The sequence below is a fragment of the Rhincodon typus genome, chromosome 32 (genome assembly GCF_021869965.1).
Source record: "Rhincodon typus isolate 14 chromosome 32, sRhiTyp1.1, whole genome shotgun sequence".
Taxonomy (NCBI): Eukaryota; Metazoa; Chordata; class Chondrichthyes; order Orectolobiformes; family Rhincodontidae; genus Rhincodon; species Rhincodon typus.
Window position 1 is genome coordinate 9,735,706 of NC_063363.1, and position 24,093 is coordinate 9,759,798.

The window sequence follows — 24,093 nt, forward strand, 5'->3', positions numbered from 1 at the left end:
AAAAAATTTTTCTGAAGAAGGGTCCAGACCCGAAACGTCAGCTTTCCTGGTCCTCTGATGCTGCTTGGCCTGCTGTGTTCATCCAGCTCTACACCTTGTTATCTCAGATTCTCCAGCATCTGCATACAGTTCCTAGTATGTCTGTATATTGGGTCTATTTCTATGTGTTTGTTAATGGAGTCCCATGTTGAGAACCAGGCTTCCAGAAATTTCCTTGCATGTCTGGTGCTCGCTTGTCCCAGTATGGTCACTTTGTCTCAGTCGAAATGATGGCCCTCATTGTCTGTGTGTATTGAGACAAGTGAATATTGGTCGTGTCTTTTTACTGCCAGCTGGTGTTCATGCACCCTGGTCATCAGCTTCCTCCCTTTTTGTCCAATGTAATGTTTATTGCACTCACTGCATGGTATTCCGTATATCACTTTGGTCTTGTTTACTGTCGGTATGAGGTCTTTAGTCTTTGATAACGTTTGGCACAGTGTTGCTGTAAGTTTATGTGCAATCATGACCTTATGTGGTCTTAGGAGTCTGGTAGTCATTTCTGATACATTTTTGAGACATGACCAATATTCACTTGTCTCATTACACACAGACAATGAGGGCCATCAGTTTGACTGGGACAAGCAAACACCAGACATGCAAGGGAATTTCTGGAAGCCTGGTTCTCAACACAGGACTTCATTAACAAACACACAGAAATAGATCCTGTACGCAGACTGCTGCTAAAACAACAGAACCAGGAGTGACAAGGTCATCACACCAGAGGATCATATAAATCCAGAAGTAAGCAGAACACCAACGCTTCGATTAGAGGCCACACTGATGATGTTGCCTAGAAAGGTAATGAAACGTCAGCACACCACAGAACAACCGGCTCGACGAGCTAACAAACAACTGCATCCACATCCCGAGTTACAAATTTTCGCTACAACCTTATGGCATATGAGATGTGATGATAGTTCTTCGCTCAGAGGGCTGTGAATCTTTGTCATTCTCCAACCAAGAGGCTGTTACTGATCTTTGAATATATTCAAAACCACGATCAAGAGAATTTTGCACATTAAGGGAATCAAGGACTCTGGGTATCGGGCCGGAATGTGCAGTTGCTGTAAAAGTGTGACCAAGATCTTATTAATGGGTGGAACAGCTCAAACAACTGAAACATCGACTCCTGCTCCTATTTCTTATGGTTTATATTCAAGGGTCTTAGTTGCAGGGACCCCACAAAACAGGCAGTGGAACAAATGCCTGGGCAAATCAGATACAATCTGCCCCATTTTCAAGTTAGTCTGCTTGGCACCCATTTTACTCCTGACAGAGACTGAGTCAGCATGTAATAATTTTAATCCCACAGTACAGCACCCCCACGGAAATTAGTCTCTGGCATGGCCTCATTCTGTGCTGTTACTGTTCACCAGGTTTTGTTATCTGTCTTCCCTGCCTACAGCATCCAGGTTAGACATCTCTTACGCCTTAAACACATTCTGCAGCAGAGATCATTCTCTGAATATGAGATTGTGCAAGTAATCTTATTCCAAACCTCTAACAATGCTGTTCCTAATCTGTCTTCCTGAGAAAAATATCCAAATAAATTGATTGGTTGTGTATTGATTTCTCCCCAGAGACATTGTCCTCTTTTGTATTAAAAGTTTTTAAAAAGAATCACCTCAGAGCATCTGCTAACTTTTATGGAAAATGTCAGAAGTCACACGACATCAGGTTATTGTCCAACAGGTTTATTTAAAATCACAAGCTTTTGGAACGTTGCTCCTTGGTCACCTGACAAAGGAGCAGTGCTCTGAAAGCTGATGATTTTAAATGAACCTTTTGGACTGTAACCTGCTCTTGGGTGACTTCTGACTTTTTCTACCCCAGTCCAACACCGACATCTCCATATTATGGAAAAGGTTTTATTGTTAAATCTGCACCAATTCAATGTGAGGTCTTCGCTCCAGGCATATTGATTGACCAGCATTAAACATTTAGGGAAATTCTTAGAAATATAGAAACGATTCTTTTCAAACGATACTCTGAGGAATTTTTGAAAAATGCATTTCAGTGCTGTTATAGTAACCAGTGATATCCTTTTTATTAAAAAAAACAAGAATTTTTGTTATACTGAAGAAAGCATTGTTTCACAAATTATTTGTCTGTATTCATATCAAATAATGAGAAATTACAGCACAATGTGTCAAGTGTTTTTTTTAATGTGCATTAAATGCACTGAAAAATTATTTCGTAATTAAAATAACTTAGTATTTTAGGCATAGATCTCTCTTTCCAGTGGAATTGATCATATTATTTGCATTATTATCTTAAGTTGAAAATAATACTGTATAAAAATTCAAATGTCAATAATGATAATCCCAACATTCACAATTCATCTCTTCTTAGGTGCAAGCTTTATTAGAACCTGATTGAGTAGTAACTGAGGACAGGTACTCATCAGAAAGATTTCTGTTTTACAATTGAGCATCTCTTACAGTCATTCAGTAACACCTAGGCAAAGGTTTTATTCCTTTTCCACACTTGAGTGTATTCACAAAAAGTCCTATTTTGTGTACATCCTTATCCATTATCTGGAGCCAAATCTAATGTGGCCTCACAGCCCCTTTGAGGTGTCACCAGGCTTCATCTTTTAAACACAATCATAATTTAGTGACACCGAGCAATCAAAAATATATTGGTATTCAAATAAGGTTTGAATGAATACAGAATTATTAATTACATGACACTCCCTCACAGTACCTGTTTAATAGATTTAATTGCATGAATATTTAGCCACCTTTATGAAGAGAGCAAGAACAGAAGTAAGATCTTAATGTTAAAATTAAACATGAAGTGAAAGGTAGAGGCAGAAACCCTCATAACATTTAAGAAGTATTTGATGCGCACTTGCGATGCCAAGGCACACAAGGCTATGGGCCAAGTGCTGGAAAATAGGATTAGAATAGTTAGGTGAGATAACAAGGTGTAGAGCTAGATGAACACAGCAGGCCAAGCAGCATCATAGGAGCAGGATAGTTAGGTGGTTGTTTTTTACTGGCACAGAATTGATGAGTCAAAGGGCCCATTTTCCATTTTGTAGGACTCTAAAACTCTACGATACATGGGATTTGAATACAAGAAACCAAACAAAAAAGGGACATCAATTTATACAGTACGAGACAAGGGTGCAGATTAATTTTGATATGGAGATGCAGCAAGACCTGTTAACCATAAATTTTTGCTGAATAATTCAGAGCAGGCAGATAATCTGTGATTGGTCAGGGCATTGCCATGGACAAGCAGTAGGAATTGACTGTTTCCATAAGCATTTCCTTGACAGTAACAATGCACTGCATGGACAAATTGCTTTCTCCTATAAAGAACAGGGAAATTGCTAACATGTTAACATGAATCACACCACAAGTCCAACTGATAAGTAAGATCTATATGAGTTTATTAATATCCTTTGTTTAGTTTTTAGTATTTTGGAAGTATTTTGGCAAAAAATTGTACTTACCAGACATCTGGACATAAGCTGATGTTTGAGAAGAGTTAGTTCCAGTCTACAAGGGAAAAAATGGGAAAAGATACTTTTAAATTCAATCACTGGTGTCTTCAGTTCAATCAATAAATCTATAAAATACAAAAGCAAGGTGATGAACATTTATAATAACTAAACCTCAGCTGGAATATTGTGTCCAACTTTGACTTTCAGAAGGATATGAAGTCTTCGATAAATGTGCAGAAAGGATTTACAAGAACAACTCCAAGGATGAGGAACTTCAGTTACTTGGATAGATTGGAGAAAATGGGATTGTTCTGCTTAGAAAACAGAAAGTTGAAGAAAGTTTCGATAAACCTGTTGAAAATCTTGACAGCTCATGAGAGAGAAGATGAAGAGATGCTGTTTCGGTTGATGGAAATGCCAACATTCAAAGGGACAGATTCAAGGCACTTACCCAAAAAAAAAATCAAAGGTAAAGTGAAGAAAAGTGTTTTTATACAGTGATTGGAATAAACTGTTTGAAAAGTTAGTGGAGGCAATTATGATAAGTACCTGAAGGGAAAAAAGAATTGCAGTGGAAGTGTGACAGAATGGAACGAGCTAAATTATTCTTGCAGACAGTGGGCATGGGCTCAAAGGGCCAAATGGTCTCTTTCTGTGTTGTAGGCGTTATATGTTTTGGTTCCTATAAAAAGTAACATGGAGCATAGCCTTGGCACAGTATCAATGCCTCCATTTACTACGACATTTTATTTTTCTACTGCTAAATTCCTAATCTGACGGCCAAGTACAGACAAGGATGGGCACTGGTCCAAAAAAAGAGAAAACTGGCAAATAGCTTAATTTGGTATGTTCTCTGCAACTTCTTTCCACTCATATAAAGAAGCAGATGCTTAGGCAAACAAGAATGGGCAGCAAATGCTGGTCTTGACAATAATGTCCATACCCCATGGACAAAGTCGAAAAAATCCCTTACCAGCCCCTCAGCTCAAGAAAGGCATTTAACAGATAAAATCCTTTGTGAAAAAGTTAACAAGGAAATCATTAAAAATAAAACCCAAGTCATCGAAAAAAAAACACCAAATGAGATAAGCGTGAAACAATTACATCTCCACATTGCTGTTAACAAGAAAGTAATGTCGGTATAGCACAAAGCCAGAAATGGATTCTCGGGACAATGGCCATAATTCTCCCCAAATTGAAAAATGAAGTACAGTATCAGTTGACATTACAGACTGTTGTCGTGCAACTGCCCACTAAACTAATACTAACCCTCCCCCTCTCCCAGAATAATTTTGATGCAAATATGTAACCAGCATAATTTGCATGCTGCAGCAGTTAATGTACTTGGATGCTGCAGGTAGAGCTCTAGGAGCTGCGGCCGGTTATTCGCCATTAGTATTTCGATCTGTTTAAAGAAGTAAACCATTATCAAACTAATTAAATCTTTGGCTGTAACCAGTCATTGAAAGAGGCAGCTGCTACCTGGCATTAGCTCTGTCTCGAACAAAACTGTAGGAGAAAGCAGGAATAGTTGTGGGTCGGTAATATATTGCTACACAATGAATGACAACTTTTCCCTGGACCTCTGCTTTTTGCACTGGCATTGTGTGTCTGAACCGCCAATATCATGTCGATGATGTTGTTTTGTTATATTGTGAGGTCCAGATCAGAATATAAGAAACACGTCAGAACATAAGAAATATGTGCAAGAGTAGAGCGTGCGGCTATATATTTACTAAGGGAGACTCGATATAATTTACGAAAATAGTACCAAACATACAATAGCGAAATGTTGAGGGGGCCTCAATAATGTGGGCTATGGCAGGAAATGTGCAGAACCACTCAAGAAGTCCAGCAAGACCTATCTTGAAGTTGGGAGCAACATGTTGCACCTTTTAACTAAACCTGGGTGTTGGTGATTTGATTCTAGGTGGGCAGTGAATTGCCTATTACATGGGATTATTGTACATATCCAACCCATTAATATGCAGTTTCCTATCCTACTATCTGCTGCAAGCAAATGAGATGCCAAGATTTCTCAGCATGGAATTCAGAGCAGGCACCTGCTGAGTATCCACATTCAAAAGGGTATGATCCAAGGGCACCAGCTGCACACCCCTCTTATCCACAGACATTGGCATTTACTAATAGCCAACACTTCACGACATCTCTCCGATCCACTTGCGGGACACTGAGGAAATACAGAGCTACATTGTAGGGTACACTGGCAACTAGCTTTCAAAGGCTACTGCAGGGAACTTTGTGCACAGGGACAGTCACTCATCTCATGCACTGCTACATCACAGGGCTGCTTGCTTGCTTTCTTACTGCCTGCTCACTTAGCATCTACCTGCGTGCTCACAGTATCCTTGCCATTGCTGTTAGTGTATTGATGCTATCCGTACCGTCATATTGACAAGCTGTTTTGCACGGAATGTTTGCCATCTCTCCAGGAAGGTTTGAGGTGGCGAGGGAACTATGGAACTTATTGTTGTACAGTGTACCAAGATATCAACCTAACACCAATAGCATGTGCCAACCGCCTGCATGGCAAACACACTGCTCGTTTATTCAACCAGATGGTCATGTTGGAAAGTGGGTGAAGATTGGTGCAATCAAGGGGTGGCACAGTTTAACTGGAGTACACTCACTCATAGGCACAGACCATACACAGTCCAAGGGCTTAGCCATGGTCAGTTATCCACTCAGCCTGGGCACAGTCGGGACATATGTCCAATTACAGCCCAGGGAGTGGGCAACGGGCTGTCCCGAAGTGGCATCACAAGTGTTCAGAGGAATCATTTATCTTTAATTGAAGAGTTCCAAGATACCAGTCAGGGGCCTGGTCAGTAATGTCTAGGTGCTGCTAGTTGAAGGCAGTGAGAGATCTGGGGGTTGGGTTGTGGGGTGCAGTCCTGGGGAGCCTGTACATTGGCTGTTGACGATGGTGCAAGAGAACGCTGTAGAGGCATCAGCGGTTCATCGACAAAAGGAGTGGGGCAGTCAAGAGTGGATTTGAGTGACAGTGATGGGGATAAACTTAAGGTTTAAGAGCAGTGGGCAGAATAACACTGGAAGGCATGGTAGGGTATGGGGTGGGGGTTGTGTTATTGGCAGTGACCACTACTGTGGCCTCCACAGGTATACCCTGGAAACCACTGTAGGCACCATTAAGGTACAAAATCAGGGCTCAAGGGCGAGGAGGACAGTAGAGATAAAGTTCAATGTGTTGGGTATCCACATGGAGTGGGGGTTGTGGGGAAGGGGATGGGAACATGTGTGGAAATGGCTTATTGAGGTAGAAGAGGACATGGACGTTCTGGTACCTAGGGTATCTGACGACCAATCGGAACCTCATACTGACAGTGCCCACCTTAAGCTGCATTCTCCACCATCCTCACAATTCAATTTACGCTAACTGCAACTGGAAAATGGCTGGGACAACAACATCATAATAGGTGAAGTCAGTGTCAGTTTGATGGATGAAAATGGGGGATCCACATCTGCTGGACCCTAGGACATCATAGGGGCAAATCCGCGAAACACACCCCAGCTGTTTTTAATTTACAATCATTTCATCGGCCATTTACAATGCATACAGAGTGTATGTGATTTGGCTTCAATTGCTGGTCAAAGGCAGTTTGCTCCATGACATTGCTTCACGTAAATTGAACATTGGTATCTCAGTGATGCAGGCATTAACAGGAATGACATAAAAAGACGCAAATGCTGGTCAAAACTGACCCATCACTTGTGAAACATGAAAGGCTGCTATGGGAGGTGGAGGTGAACACTTCACCATCTGACATTGATGTGGGTCTGGGATGGGAAGAGGGTTGGCGCACAGCAGCCATTTTTGATGTAATGTGTTGGACATGCAGCTGGGGCAGCAGCTCCACCAAATTGAGACTGAAGCTGAATGAATGATGGAGACATGGCCCTCATTATCAGGGTGCAGAGTATCTCACTGTCTGGAGGAATACGAGCAGTGCAAACCTGCAGGCTATGGCACCACTGACTGCTCTCAGAGCTAAGATTTTGTTTTGCTGCTTCTGTTCCCAAAGTAAGTCATTGCCAGCAAGTCATGCACCCAGCCACTGGTTGGGTGTAGATCACTAAGGCTGCTCCTAAGATGGCAAAGGGGGATGCAGGAAGACCCCAGGGCTGATGGCAAGCAGGCCACTGTGGAGGATGAGGAGCACCCAGCTCAGGGAGAGATCACAGTCACACAGCCCCTCAGGATACACAGGAATTCACAGGAGGTCCCGAGTTTTTTAACCTTGACTCCACTTCCTGGGAATGGGTGAGGTGAAATGAAGTTGCAGGCTCCTTATGTTTTGGGACCCTGTGGTGGAACTATGCTGGAGTGAGATCTGAGGGCTGCAGGAGTGGGAGGCTGTCCTCTCCCAGTAGCTATGAAAGACAGCCACTTTGAATCTCTATGCAACTGCCTCCTTCCAGGGATCAAGGGGTGACCTGTGTGAGATCGCTCAGTGAAGCACCCACAAATGCAACAGGACAGCGACTGGAGGTACCTGTGCAAGGTCAGACTGGTGCATTTTATTTCCCCATGTTGTGGATAGTGCTACAATGGGCAGTGGGATTCGGGAATATAGCTGTCTCAGGGACATGCATTTGACTGCCCATACATGGTACAGAGAGTTCAGTATTACAATGCGGCACAATTCATCAACAGGAAGGAATCTTTTTTCATTTAACCTATTTTTCTAATCAACTTGATCAGAGATGTTATTACACACCTCTGGAACTAGTGGCACTTGAACCCAGACTGGTTCAGAGTTAGGGAACTACTACTGCGCCATAAGAGGGCATATATTACATTAATATCCAAGTGGTCTCTGATCAATGTTACCACTTCCTGGTAGTGTGTGCCCACTATCCTGGCAGCTGCCATGATACCTACATCCTGAAGCACTCTTTGCTACCTGTTGTGTCTGAGGCTCCTGGTGCCTTACAGGGCTGGTTAATGAGGGGTAAGGAATAAAATGAGAGATAAGTACCATCTCTGAGAGTTTTACAGGTTTTAGTCTGCTCCATGCTGAAAGAAACTAACCCAGACACTCCCCTGACACCATTGCACAACCCTCTAACTGATGCGGAGTGCAGATACAATGCTACCTGTGCTTTGACCAGGATCGTTCTGGAGCAGATGATGGGGGTGCTGATGATGTGGTTTCATGCTTGAACTGGACCTGGAGGATGTGGAAATCTCCAGATAGTGCACACCATCCTAGCGTGCCATGCTCTGCACTATTGAAGCAGAAAAGCAGGCAATGTGATAGATGCTGAGGCACTGGGGAAATGGGAGCAGGTCAAGGTTTTTGGGGAGGACAAAGCTGTTCCTGTTTATAACAGAGCTCAGCTACAGTGGACACTACTGGTCAGACAGAGCCTGATTGACACCCGGTTCCAGTCAATGAGAGTTGAAAGCAGGCAAGCACAGAATCATTGGTCACCATGCCAGAATCTGCTCGGCATTGTGGCGCAACTGGCAGCCTGTATTTCGTTTTGTTGATGCTCGCTTTTGCCGGCTGTCAATGAAAGTTCATCTTTGGAACTGTCCATTGCTTGCCTGTGTTTGATGTTTCTCTTTTAGATGTTTGTTACTTTGGCCAGTGTAGTGATGACTTAGAGAAGGTGGCTCAACAGGGGTTCCAGGCTCCCACCACCTCTGGGTGAAAAAATATTCCTCAGCTGGGTGTAGACAGCATCAGTATATTTCTGTTTGTCATGAGATGTGAGTATTGCTGGCTGGGCCAGCAATTAGGAGTCAACCACATTTCTCTGGGTCTGAAAGTCTCATGCAAACCAGTCAAGATGCTGGAAGATTTTCTTCCCTAATGGACATTAGTGAGCCAGATGTTCTTTTTCAACAATGATTACCATTAGACTAACTGTTGATCACAGTTATTTTACTGAATTCAAATTTCACCATCTGGTGGTATTCAAACTCACACCACCATCCCCCCCCACCTCCCCGCACCCCCCTCCACCCCTAGACATTAGCCTGAGGTTCTGGATTACCATTCCACTCGACTTCCATCCTGTTCTATATACAGCCATGCAGTTGCCATGTTCAGATACACAAAGACCTCTCATCTGTATACATGTGTCATATTATCCTGATGCAAACAGCTTCAAGGGATCAACATTTACTTGATCCACACAACTTATAACCTCAGTGTTTCAACATCCAGTATCTACAAAAGGGCGGTCCCTGTCAGGACCCCTGTAAATCCAATGCCATTCCAAGGCTGATGTCTAAGCTCACTGTCTCATTGAAAACAATGCAGGGAAATTGATCTTTGTCAACAGCACAGAACAGGTGACAGTGAATGGACAACTCCTGTTATACCTCACACACTCTTCCTCAGTTCTGAGGAAGGGTCACCGGACCTGAAACGTTAACTCTGTTTTCTCCTTCACAGATGCTGCCAGACCTGCTGAGCTTTTCCAGCGGCTTTGTTTTTGTTCCTGTTATACCTCGCCTGATTTAGCATCAATAGAAATCAGCTTCACCCTAAATGACTTTATGTAGCAATAGCATTCCTATCTCAAAGGATATACCATCCTGGTTTTGTCCGTATAACACCTTGACTTAATGCTTGTCCTAACTACAATATGAGTAGTATTCCCATCTCAGTGCATGCTGAGACCATGTGGCAATGTATTCAGCACTGCTTTATATGCTGAACTCTGGTTCTTTTACCACCACTTCCTGAATGAAGCCAATGAAGGTGAAAATCTACAAAACATGTAATTAAGCCATTTCAATATATGCCATTTTACACTGTCACTCTGAATTAAAATTACCTCTTGATGTCAACCACATCTCATGTAGTACTTAAATAAACATATGCTACTTTTCAGTGCCCAGAAAAGAAGCACTCTTCAATAGCTTATCTAGAAAAGAAGTCAATCTTAATTCTAAGATCTAAGTTTGAACCCAGCCCAAACTGAGAGAAAAGGTTTCTTTTTTCTGTTGGAAGCAATGTTTGTATGGAAAATGATTTTGGTTAATTATTACCCAGGCACAGTCACAGCAAACTCAACAGTCCCTAATTCGGTCATGAATTGGAAGATTAATTTGCAAAACCCAAGTCATTCTATAATTTACTATGTAAACCCAAGATATAACAATAAACTCCAATTTCCTTAGTAACGCATGTCCCAAACTGGAAGTTCCCATACTTACAGCCAGTGCCTCCCAAACCCTTCCCACTCTGATACCATTTTGCAGCTTGAAAATTGGTATGACCCTTTAATAAGAACTGTGAGTACGTGCCCTGGTAAAGCAGAGAGTACAATGTTTATAACTCTGTCAAAATCCCATGGTGGCTATTGCTGCGACAGAACCCCCAAGACCTTGAAATACCAGCTCACAACACTACTCGGGATCCTGACCCCCAATGTGGAGCGCCCTGTTATACACAGTCCTGTTGGTGAATGGATAGATTATTAAATTTATTTAAAGAATGCTTTATTTCACTTCTGGCAGAATATTATTGGAGAGTGGTGTTGATTTTCCTCCTGAGAGAAGTTACCAGAAATCTTACATTGAAAAGATGCATTTATGTATTATGAAGTGCGCAAGAAAAAGTGGTTAATGCTCAGATACACTGGTGTCAGACTGGATCTCATGTTATTTTGGTGAAAATCGAACATGTATCAAGTCCTTTGTTTTGTAGCATCAACCCAAGACCAGTCAGGCCTCTAGCTTTAAGACAGTTTCATGACATTATGACATGAGATATTCCCTGATAAAGGCACCCATCTCACCTTCAGTCATTTGCTCTGTTGTGATGGAATCAATTAGTCATCTGTCTCAGACCCCTGACTACGTTCCTATAATATTGTAATCAGTGTTATAAATACATTTCAAGATATCTGACTCAATAAAAACCAAGGTTCGGTGGTATATCCTCCTCTCGGAAGGAGCGATCATGGTATGGTCGAATTTAAAATACAGATGGAGCGTGAGAAGGTTAAATCCAGTACCTATGTCCTGTGCTTAAACAAAGGAGACTATGAAGGAATGAGGGAGGAATTAGCTAAGGTAGAACGGGAGCAAAAACTTTATGGTGGGTCAATTGAGGAACAGTGGAGGACTTTCAAAACGATTTTTCACAGAGCTCAGCCAATGTGACGCCACTGTTTAAAAACGGAAGTAGACAAAAAGCAGGTAACTATAGGCCAGTTAGCTTAACTTCGGTAATGGGGAAAGTGCTTGAATCTATCATTAAGGAAGAAATAGCAAGACATCTGGATATAAATTGTCCCATTGGTAACACCCAGCATGGGTTCATGAAGGGTAGGTCATGTTTAACTAATTTGGTGGAATTCTTTGAGGACATTACTTGCATGGTGGACAATGTGGTGTATCTGGATTTCCAGAAGGCATTTGACAAGGTGCCACACCAAAGGCTGCTACATAAGATAAAGTTGCACGGTATTACAGGTAACGTATTGGCATGGATAGAGGATTGGTTGACCAGTAGAAAGCAAAGAGTAGGGGTAAATGGGTGTTTTTCTGGTTGGTGGTCAGTGGCTAGTAGTGTGCCTCAGGGATCAGTGTTGGGACCGCAATTGTTTACAATTTACATAGGTGATTTGGAGTTGGGGACTAAGCATGGTGTGTCAAAATTTGCAGATGACACTAAGGTGAGTGGTAGAGCAAAGTGTGCAGAAGACACTGAAAGTCTGCAGAGGGACATAGATAGTCTAAGTGAGTGGGCAAAGGTCTGGCAGATGGAGTACAATGTTGATAAGTGTGAGGTCATCCATTTTGGTAGGAATAACAGCAAAATGGACTATGTTTTAAATGGTAAAAAATTGCAGCACGCTGCTGTGCAGAGGGACTTGGGTGTCCTTGTGCATGAATCGCTAAAAGTAGGATTGCAGGTGCAGCAGGTAATTAAAAAGGCAAATGGAATTTTGTCTGCCATTGCTCAAGGAATGGAGTTTAAAAACAGGGAGGCTATGCTGCAGCTGTATAGGGTCCTGGTGAGGCCACACCTGGAGTACTGTGTGCAGTTTTGGTCTCCTTACTTGAGAAGAGATATACTAGCACTGGAGGGGGTGCAGAGGAGATTCACTCAGTTGATTCCAGAGTTGAGAGGGTTGGATTATGAGGAGAGACTGAGTAGACTGGGATTATACTCATTGGAATTCAGAAGAATGAGGGGAGATCTTATAGAAACATATAAGATTATGAAGGGAATAGATAAGGTGGAGGCAGGGAGGTTGTTTCCGCTAGCAGGTGAAACTAGGACTAGAGGGCATTGCCTCAAAATAAAGGGAAGCAAATGTAGGACTGAGGTCAGGAGGAACTTATTAAACCAAAGGGTTGTGAATCTGTGGAATTCCCTGCCCAGTGAAGCGGTTGAAGCTACCTCGCTGCATGTTTTTAAGGCAAGGCTAGATAAATTTTTGAACAGTAAAGGAATTAAGGGTTATGGTGTGTGGGCGGGTAAGTGGAGCTGAGTCTCAAAAAGATCAGCCATGATCTTATTAAATGGCGGGGCAGACTCGAGGGGCCAGATGGCCTACTCCTGCTCCTAGTTCTTATGTTCTTATGTTCTTATATGCTACACAGACTAATATATAGCAAACCATAAACTGCATCGAGGTACACTACTTAATCATGCAAACAAACTCTCATATGAGCAAGTAGCATAAAGCTGAGAGTCTATCAGGCTTAGTAATGTTCACCCAATCCTTCAAGCTGTGCAATTGCATGCACCATTCTCCTTTGTAGCAATCTCTGTGGAGGAAAACAGTGGTAAAAGAAAATTCCAAATACTTAGGGATTGAATTCCACAACCCCGAGACAATCCACAATTTGCATTTAGATAGCACCTACAATGTAGTAAAGTATTCCAAAATGCTTCATGGAGCATTACCAAACAAAATTTGACACTGACTCACTTTAGGGAGATTATAGGGCAGATGAATGAACACTTGATCAAAAAAAGGAGGTGCTTAGTAAACTCCAGGAGACAACGGCTGCCTTGGTGGATTATCAGATGCATGTAAACTAACCAAACATTTTCTACAGGTTCACACTTTCCTAAAATATAAGCGTCCCCAGGCTGAACAGCCCTCCAAGATCTTGTACGCTGATAACGCTAGTTCCTTGCACATCTGGGATTTTCATAACCTCAGCATTGTCTGCTGTGCCTTCACCACTTGGCACTCTTTCCCAAACCTCCTTTCAATCACTTCCAAAAACTGCCCCATTGACCAAATTTTAATCATCTATTTGGATATCTCTGCATGTGGCTTGTTGTCAAATTTTGTCCGCCAAAGCTCCTGTAAAGTGCTTCAGGACATTCTGCTATGTTAAAGATGCTACATAAATTCAACTGTTTGTTGTTAATTATACAGAACCAAATATAATGATCTCCATCCATCAGGTTAGTCCAAAGGACATTTCTTTCCATGTTACTTCTTACACCTTCTCTACCAAAACTGTTTCTATCAATATCTTCTGTCAATGTGACTCACTACCACCACCTCCCTGGGCAGTCCATTCTCCACATTAATCACCTAAATCATCAATAAAACAGAATTATCACTTTTTCTGATTTGCTTATCCTTGAGTTTGTGTTAATATTGAACAACGTTCTGAGATTCAACTTGACTACTCTGATCTGTATCTGTCTAAGCTGCATAAGTCATGTGCTGAGTAATTTGTCTTTTTCCGAAGCTCGAATTTACTGTGAAACCAACAATACCACTCCATGAGTCTTCATACAATATTTTAAATATCCAAGTTCAAAAATATTTCAAAAAAATTGCCATCAAACAAAAGACACTGTATAAACATGAGTTACAGTAATGATGGCTTTTTCTTATACTTAATTTTTTCCTCTGGTCTTTCTCGATTTTAATGACAGGGAATTAGGTAGAAGTTGCTATTTAATTAGCAAAATACTATCTTTGTTCTCCCACAGTGTCATTCAAAAGTCTGCCTTAAATCTATTTTGGTGGAATGTTGCATGAACTTGGCATTAAGATTTGTCACCTATTAATGAGTCAACTTCACAGACACAATCCTAAAACTCTCCAACAATTAAAAATGAGCTTAAACTTTATTGATTGTCAAAGATGCAAACTAAGGTGAATTTTTTAAAGTGAACACTTTAAAATTAATATGTTTTAATTTTATAATTTTCTTTCTTTATGAATGAATTTTAAATAACTAAATTATGCAGATAATTTTTGGAAATTGATTTCAGTAGATCTTTGCGGGGATGTGTTACTCTACATTTAAATAGTGCCTCTAGTGGAATGAAACAGCAGAAATCACAAGGCGCATTGTCAAAAAAAATTGATTCCGAACAACCATTCGTATAAACTGCGGATGTTGGAAACCTGAAACATAAACAGAAATTGCTGGGGAAACTCAACATGTCTGACAGCATCCGTGGAGAGTGAAACAGAGTTAACATCTTGGATCTAGTGAAAGCTGACGTTTCGGGTTGGGACCAACTGTGTCACTAAAAAGGCTAGTGTTAATATTGACTGTTTTTTTCTATTGTCCTGAAGACGCTGTTTAAGATAGTAACAACATATAAGAAAGCTATTGAAATAACCCAAGAACAAAAACACACCTAAGCACACTTACAAAAGAGTGCTGGAGGAAGGTAATTAAGGGAGATAAGGGGAGGAATGAGGTGTTCTGTTGCTTTTCCTAAACTTTTTCAGTCTCAGAAATTGATTCACACAATTCATTCCTATAGGAGAAGAAGCTAGTTATGTGGTCAGCATCTGGTAAGTGACTGAGGCTTACTCTATTCCTAAAGTTAGAATAGTAGTAACTGGTGGTTGTTATTCATATAGTTATGTGGTGTTGCCTCTTTCAGAGATTGGGTCAGGTCACCTGGAGACATGAGTTAGGGAGGCAGTTTAGGACTGACTGTGGAATTGAAAGGATGCACAACAAAGAATTCCCTGTTTTATTTTAACCTCTGTCTACCTGGTATTCTGTTTATGGTTCTAGTGGATCACAAACACAACAGTCAAAAGGCTAATAAAATACATAAAAGTATCAGCAACTATATTATAGAATCATTACAGTGTAGAAGTGGGCTATTCAACCCAAGTTCACACTGACCCTCCCACCCAGCCCCACCTCCATTCCCTATAACCCTGCATTTCCCATGGCCAAGCACCTAACCTGGACATCTTTGGACAATTGGAGCAAACCAGAGCACCCAGAAGAAACCCATGCAGATAGTTGGAGAACCACACAGGCAGTCACCCAAGGGTGGAATCAAACCAGGTCTGTGGCACTGTGAGGCAGCAGTGCTAACCACTGAGCCACTATGCTACCCCACATATGGTTGAATAACATAATTAAGTAACTCCTTAGAGCACATTAAGAACAGCGGAACAGGTGATGTGTCAAGATTGCAGAATATGAGAGCTCCTGGATATCATTACAAACGAAGGCAAATACATCTGCGGTAAGCATTTGGAGTTCAAGCAGCTTCGCCTCAGTGTTTATGACTCAAAGGCTGAACTACAGGCACAGTGGTGGATCGCAGATAGTAAAAGTTACCTGAATTCTTTGTACCAAGAAGCAGTCACACCTCTTAGCATTGAGTCATCTGATTTTGTCAGTGATCAAGGATAGGAGAGTCTGACTTAGTTTTGGGTGCTGTTGAAAAGGATAGTCTCTCAGAGGAAAATAGAAGAGACAGTCAGATCTTGAGCACTACGAATGAATCTTATGGTAGGCAGGGTTTGACAAAATTTAAAATAATGATTGCTATAGGAGACTCTTCTGTCAAGGGCACAGGCAGGAGATTCTAAAACAGTTATGGAAAAGAATAAGCCTTCCATAAAAGTTAAAGTTTTTTAATTGGACTAAGGCAAATGTTAATGGCATGATAGAAGAACTTTCTAAAGTTGATTGGAATAGACTGTTTGCAGGTAAAGGGACATCTGATAAGTGGGAGGCTTTCAAAAGTGTGATAATAAAAGTTCAGAGTCATTATGTTCCTGTTAGAGTGAAAGGTAAGGCTGGTAGAATTAAAGAAAAATGGATGAATAAAAATATTGAGGTTCTAGACATGAATAAAAAAGAATCATATATTAGGTGTAGACAACTGAGTTCAAATGAATCTCTTGAACAGTATAAAGAGTGTAGGGGCATTCTTAACAGGGAGGTCAAGAAGGCAAAGAAATGATATGAGATAGCCTTGGCAGATAGGTTTAAGGATAATCCAAATAAATTCTACAAGTACATTAAGAGCAAGAGAGCAGACTCCCTTAAAGATCAAAGAGGTTGTCCTTTTGGTACACCTCGGGAGATTGGAGAGGAATTAGATGAATATTTTGTGTCAGTTTTTACTGTGGAGAATGAAATGGAGGCTAGAGAACTCAAATAAATATTGATATTTTGAAAACAATTCACATTACAGAAGAGGAAGTGCTGCAGGTCTTAGAAAATAGAACAGTGGATAAATCTCCTGGACCTGATCTAATGTATCCCAGGACATTATGGGAAGTTAGGGAGGAAATGCAGTGCCCTTGCAGAAATATTTATACCATCTAAAACTACAGGTGATGTGCCAGTTGACTGGAGACTGTCTAGTGTTCTGCCTTTGTTTAAGAAGGGATGTAAGGCTGGGAACTATAGACCTGTGAGTTTGACTTCGGTGGTAGTTAAGTTGGTGTTGGAGGTGATTCTGAAAGACTGGGTTTACATGCATTTGGAGAGGCAAGGAATGATTAAAGATAGTTGACATGGTTTTGTGCAAGAGAAATCTTGCCTCACAAACTTAATTGAGTTTTTTGAGGAAGTAACCAAGATGTTTGATGAGGATGGAGTGGTAGTCATTGTTTACTTGGACTTTAGTGAAGCTTTTGACAAGGGTCTGCATTGAGACTAATTAGGAAAGATAGATCACATGCGATTCAGGGTGAGTTTGCCAATTGGATACAAAATTGGCTTAACGGCAGGAGACAGAGAGTGATGGTGGAGGGTTTCTTTTTGGATGGAAGGCCTGACGCCATAATTGGTGGTATAGTGGACAGTGAAGAAGGTTATTTAAGATGACAAAGCGATCTTGATCAATTGGGTTAATGGGCTGAAGAGTGGTAGGTGGAGTTTAATTTGGATAAATGTGAGGCATTGCATTTTGGTAAAACGACCAAGGGTCAGGACATATACAATTAAAAGTAGGGTCTTGGATAGTGTTGTAGAATGGAGAGACCGAGGGGTTCAGGTACATAATTATTTGGAGTTTGCATTAGATGTAGACAGGGTGGTTACAACGGCATTTAGCACACTTGCTTTCATTGCTCAGACATTTGAGTATAGGAGTTTGCATTAGATGTAGACAGGGTAGTTACAATGGCGTTTAGCACACTTGCTTTCATTGCTCAGACCTTTGAGTATAGGAGTTGGGACACACATGTTGAGGCTGTACAAGAAATTGGCAAAGCCTCTTCTGGGTCACTGTGTCCAATTCTTGTTGCCTTTTATAGGAAGGATATTACTAAGCTGGAGAGAATTGAGAAGAGATTTACCAGGATGTTGGCAGGAATAAAGGGTTTGAGTTACCAGGAGAGGCTAGATAGGCTGGGACTTTTTTCACTGGAGTGCAGGAGGTTGAGGGGTGACCTTATAGAGATTTATAAAATCATGTAAGGTATAGATAAGGTGAATTGCTGGTGTCTTTCCCCCAGTGTGGGGGATTTCAAGACTAGGGGGCATATTTTTAATGTGAGGGGAGAAAGATTTACAAAGGACATACCATTCCATAGGGCCCCTACACTGTGGAAACAGGCAATTCAGTCCAACACCGACCAAGCCTCCAAAGACCATCCCACCCAGATCGATCCCCTTACCCTATAACTCAGCATTTCCCATGGTTAACCCACCTAGCCTGCACATTCCTGAACATTATAAGCAATTTAACATGGCCAATCCGGCTAGCCTGCACAGCTTTCGACTGTGGGAGGAAACCAGATCACCTAGCAGCAACCCACACAGACACAGGGAGAATGTGCAAACTCCACACAGCCTTAGGGTGGAATTGAACCCAGGTCCCTGGCGCTGTGAGGCAGCAGTGCTAACCACTGAGCCGCAATTTTTTTTTATACAGAGAGGGGCTCATGTGTGGAATAAACTTCCAGAGGAAGTGGTGGATACAGATAGTTACAACATTTAAAAGACATTTGGATAACTACATGAATAAGAAATGCTTGGGGGGACATGGGCCAAATGCAAGCAAGCGGGTCTAGTTTAGTTTGTAATTATAGTTGGCATGGATTGGTTGGACCAAAGAGCGTGTTTCGTCCTGTATGACTCTATGACTCTATGACTCTATGACTGCAAGAGCGCAGGTTCCTCAGCCTTTGCAATCGTTCAACAGGTTTGAGATTGTTTCATTTTGCCTGAATGAGCGTGAGGGCCATATGCCAATAAATTAACTGAGCACCATATCATAAGAGATCAAATTTGGAAAGATGTGGTAAATCAAGGAGCAGAGTCAAGCTCGAATAGAAAGGTATTCATGAGGGAAATAATAAACAAACCAGAATACGAAGGGATAGAGAATACAAATCTATGAGTCAAGCTTCGTATAGGACTAGAATTTACAAGAAGAGTAGGTGGATGAAATTAAAGGTTCTCTATCTGAAAAACAAAACAGATGAACCAAGGTATTAATATTAAATAAGTGGACGCTGGTAGCCATTAGACAGACATGGCTGCAGGATAACATGGATTAGGACCTGAATATTGAAGGGTACAGAACGTTTAGGAATGACAACACGAAACTAGGAAGAAGTTGGAGACATGGTCCTGTTAGTTAATTATGATATTAGCACATTACAGAATGATGACCTCAGTTCAGGAAACCAAGCTGCGCAAATAGTTTGAGTAGAGTTGAGGAATGATTAGGTTAAAGTGGGAGTAACAGTGACCACACTTAGGGGTACAGCATAAAGGAAGAAGTACTGAGAGTTTGTCAGAAAGGCTCAGAGATAGTCATGGGCGATTTTAAGCAACATATCGACTGGAAAAGACAGATGGGTAAGGTGGCCTAGATGAGGAGTTCATAGAATATTTATGGCACAGGTTAAAAGTAGTTTCTGCTCCCGGGCTGCTTTGCTCACAGAGCTAGGCACCAATCTCATGCATAGAGCACTATCGACCTCAGGATTCTTCATTTGTTTTCTCAGCACTAACTTCTTTGCACCTACTTGGATCAAAGCAACTTTGCCATACATGGTCTTTCCTTGCTGTGCTTTTTCAGTCTTTTGTCCTCTCAGTTGAATCTTACAGGCTCACAGTAGTTGTGACTTGCCTTGTTTTTCCTGCAGGCACGAAGCAAGGCAGCTTATCATGGCTGTCATCATAGATCAATCAAGGGGATGGGCATTTAACTGTACAGCATGGAGCTATGGCTACACCATGTGATTGCAGCTCATGTGGCAAACATATTACATGTGCTTCAACCAAATATCTCAAAGTCTAATGGGAGTAGACTTCAGTGAAGTCAAACAGAATATTCCACAACAAACAGTCAAGAATAGTGTCCAATCTCAGTCCAGGGACTTGGATACAGTCAGAAAACTGCTTGGGGCAGCTAGGGTGAGGGTTCGGTATCATTAAAGTCTGGGGAGTGGGCAGTAAGTTCTGCAGGTCCAGTGCAACCTGTTACGGGATTAGCAGTAAGTCAACCAAGTAGTTACACAGACATCAATCAGGGATCTGGTCATTCATCAGCCAGGGGTCTGGTCACTCATCAGTCAGGGGTCTGGTCACTCATCAGCCAGGGATCTGGTCACTCATCAGCCAGGGATCTGGTCACTCATCTGCCAGGGATCTGGTCACTCATCTGCCAGGGGTCTGGTCACTCATCAGTCAGGGATCTGGTCACTCATCAGCCAAAGCCATCCTGCCAAGTCAGTTGAGGGTGGTCCCCAGTTAGTGCTGGGACCACAGCTGTAATAGGGAAGTGAAGGAAGTCAGTTGTGGGGATTGAATGAAGCATCAAGGATGCTGAAGGGACAATGATCATGATGGAGTGAGTCAGTATGCAAGGGTCAGAGATGATAGTGCATTGGAGGACATGGATCACAGAAGGTGGGTGTCATCAACTGTTACCACCTTAGCTTGCATGGGGCAGCCTGTGTGCCACATCGATTGGCATGGCTCAGTTGTAGGCCCAGGACTCAAGGGGTAATGTTGGGAGGTGAAACCTTAAATGAAGCAGTTGGGTGGGAACATGTGGTAGCTTGGAACCGTTGGGGTCAACAGGCAGTGCAAGGAACATGAAGGTTTGGGGTGTCACTTCAATTACCAGGCTCAACCTATGACTCACTCTTTAACACACAACCAGATTACCTTACATCCTCATGTGGATCATGAATATACAATGGAAATGAAAAATGGCTACCACCACATCCAGAGCGGGCAAAGTAAGTCATTCTGATTGTCTGACCACACAGGGTCTACTTGCAAATGATGTGAGGCCCTTTAAGGGGGAGTTGCATTAATCAGGCAGGTTAAAGACATCTATAATCATAGAATCCTGCATGTTAAATGCTCACAGTCCAACTATGAATGATGCAAATCCTGGACAGAAGCAATCTCGACCATATCACCGCTCATTCCAAATTGATCATGGTCAAGCAAAAGTATTTACAGGGTGTCCTTTAAACTCACTAAGACAATTCAAGGCTGCACAAGGGCATGGAGCTGATTTCTTTTCACCTTCAATTGTAAGTATTTAACAATATCCTGTTATATGCACTGCAGTGTTTCTAAGGTGATGTGGAGTGTTAGAGTAGGGGACAAGGTTTCTGTAGTCCTACCGCATTAACAGAATGACTTGTGCCGCATGCATCAGAATAAGGTACATTCTGTGAAAGGTCAATGTAGAGGCAATCTATGGAGTTCTTTGTCAGACTCCTCCATGTCCCACTGCACGAGGACTATACTAAAGGTAAAAGGGGGTCAGTTGGCTGGTTTGCAATGCAGAGTTAACACCAACAGTGTGGGTTCAATTTCTGCACTGGCTGAAGTTACCATGAAGGACTTTCCTTCTCAACCTCTCCCCTCACCTGCGGAGTGGTGACCTTCAGGTTAAAACACTACCGTTCATCTCTCTCTAATGAGAGAGCAGCCCTATGGACTGGTAAGACTATGGCAACTTTACCTTTAATTTTTCCATGCTAAACTATCATTTGTGAATGACGCAATTGCTGACTGCTCACATTACTGAGTATCTAATTTGTTTCTGATATTCCCCACACAGGTTCATTGGAAACATGACCTTTAGATCCAGCCACAGGAGGAGCTTTTATCATTATGGGTACAGTGCTACAAAGATGCAGAGAAATAGAGGAGGAACAATTGTGTCAGCAAGTCCTGGACCCAACAGTAACTTCAGCAACTGTTAAACAGCCTCCGGATGAGGAAACGGTAGCTGTAGGCCCCAAGGATATGAAGGACCTATAGGAAGCTCACCATCTATTACCTTCAAGCTGTTTCTCCCAGTTGAGTGAAGCACCTTGCAAACTGAGAATATCCCAGGGTGAGCCACAGAACTGTGTCATCTGCTGGAGCAGGACATTGAGACCTGATGTGCTAGATGGCCATCCTATCCCAGTAACAGTCAAGACGGCTGCATTAAACTTTTATGCAACTAGCTGCTTCTAAAGATCCACTGGAGACCTGTGTGAGATTTCTTAATCCTCAACTCACAAATGCATCAAGGCTGTCAGCAGTGCAATCTGTGCCAGATCACACCATCTTGTTTCCCTGTGACATGGTCAGCAATGTGGTCTAGGCATACGCTTTGTCAGTACAGCTGGAATCCCCCAGGTGTCACAACCATCACTTATGAGCATGCACTGATGCCTGAGCCCTAGGGTCATCACAAAAACCTAACCGGCTTAAGCAACGTTCTCCATTTTCCTGTCTGACGGTCTTAAGTTAACAGAAAACATTGATCAGGTTTCCGCACTTAAGAAGAAATTACTGTTTATTTTGAAGAAATCAATTCTAAACACAGGAAAATAAAATATGAATTACCTTTTTTTAACCCTGCTGGCTTAAACCCTGTTCCCTTCCTAAACCTGCACGCACACATATGCATACAGACAGAAAGCGGCACCACGAGAGGTGGGTGCATATATAATGTGGTGAAGAGTGGAGAACTGCTTGAGATATTTTGCTACAGCTGACAGAGAAATCCTAAAATTGACACTTTGCAGCTGATTTTTGGTCAAATTCAGCCCTCAGTTTTCTTGGGGAAATATTTTGACCTTCTTGCCTGTGAAATCATTTGATACTTTGCATATCAATCCCAGTATCTGGATCTGGTGAACTGGCCTTTGGGAGGGCATCCAAATTTCTGAAAGAGATTTGAATGTCATTTGCGAGTGACTAGACTTCCTGGTACTGTATGCTTCATAATATCACAGCCTATATACACAAAAATACATTTGTTCCAATTCACATGCATTTTCAAAGCTAATTGAAAGATATAAAATTCCCATCTGGACATAAAATATCCTAATAGATCAACATGATTATGAGAATCCACCAGTTGAATTATCCTAGATCAGAGGCTTTTTGTCTTCACATTTTTTCCCCATCTTGTTCCTCCTGCAACCCAGTTTATATAATGGAACAATGATCTATGTGTTCCCCATTCCATTTACGTTATTAATCTATCTGATGGTTATTGTGGTTTAAAGATTAATTCCTAGAAATGAGCTTGAGAATACAACTAGCTGCTTATTTCACAGATTACATCATTTCAATGTGCTTTTTACCCAAAGGATTAGGCATTGCAACCTGGCTGTGAAATTGTACTTTTGTTTTCAATTCAAATTTACAAAATGTTCCCTTTTTTCTAATAATAAATTAGTTATTCACATGAAAAAATGAAAAAAACATCCAGACAATAGCGTCAAATGTGTAGAATATAATTCAAATATTTTATTCTCCAATTCAACCATTTGTGAATAAGGTAAAGCATTCAGCATTTAATAAATGTAATTGGCTTAGGCTCAAGTAGACATCAAACAACCAGTAAAGCTATTCATAAGTTTATTTTTTGTATATCATTCCAGTATTTAAAGGCAAGCTTATCCCCTGTCCCTTCCTCCCTGCCCCATTACAAGTAAACAACTAGATCTATGGTCAAAAAAACTTCTGGGACTGTGATGGGAAATTACAGCATGCCTTGTTCCCTGTTCTTGTCTTATCCAGATTCCTATGTGAATGAAGGAACAAAACTTAGTTTACTCACATTATGCTTGAAGGACACATTTGTCTGTCGGGACCTTTTCTCTGCTAGGAGGTCTTTGACAGTGTGCTTGACACGGACTCCTTGATACACACGTTTAGAGTGTTCCGAGTGAACTGTTAAAATAAAAATAAAACTGAAGAGGAAGCGGTTGCTCATGGAGGAGATGGCATTAACCTGAGAGCCCAGTCTGCCCAGGCATCCTGCTGTGAATGACATTCGCAGTGAACGGCATCTAACATTTAAACATTAACAAAAAAATAAGCAAATGTAATGCACATATACAAATGTAGG

At 41.6% G+C, this 24,093-nt stretch overlaps 1 protein-coding gene across 1 annotated transcript in view; it reads right to left on the reverse strand.

The window, feature by feature from the left end:
* LOC109914111 (uncharacterized protein C11orf53 homolog) overlaps positions 1–24,018 on the reverse strand; it is a 33,141-nt gene extending 9,123 nt beyond the window's left edge. The window contains exons 1-2 of the mRNA XM_020513681.2: positions 23,803–24,018; positions 3,506–3,551 (exon numbers count right to left, since the gene is read on the reverse strand). Coding sequence (XP_020369270.1) covers positions 3,506–3,551; positions 23,803–24,018 — 262 coding nt within the window. The remainder of the gene's footprint in view (positions 1–3,505; positions 3,552–23,802) is intronic.
* Between the last annotated feature and the right edge of the window lie 75 nt (positions 24,019–24,093).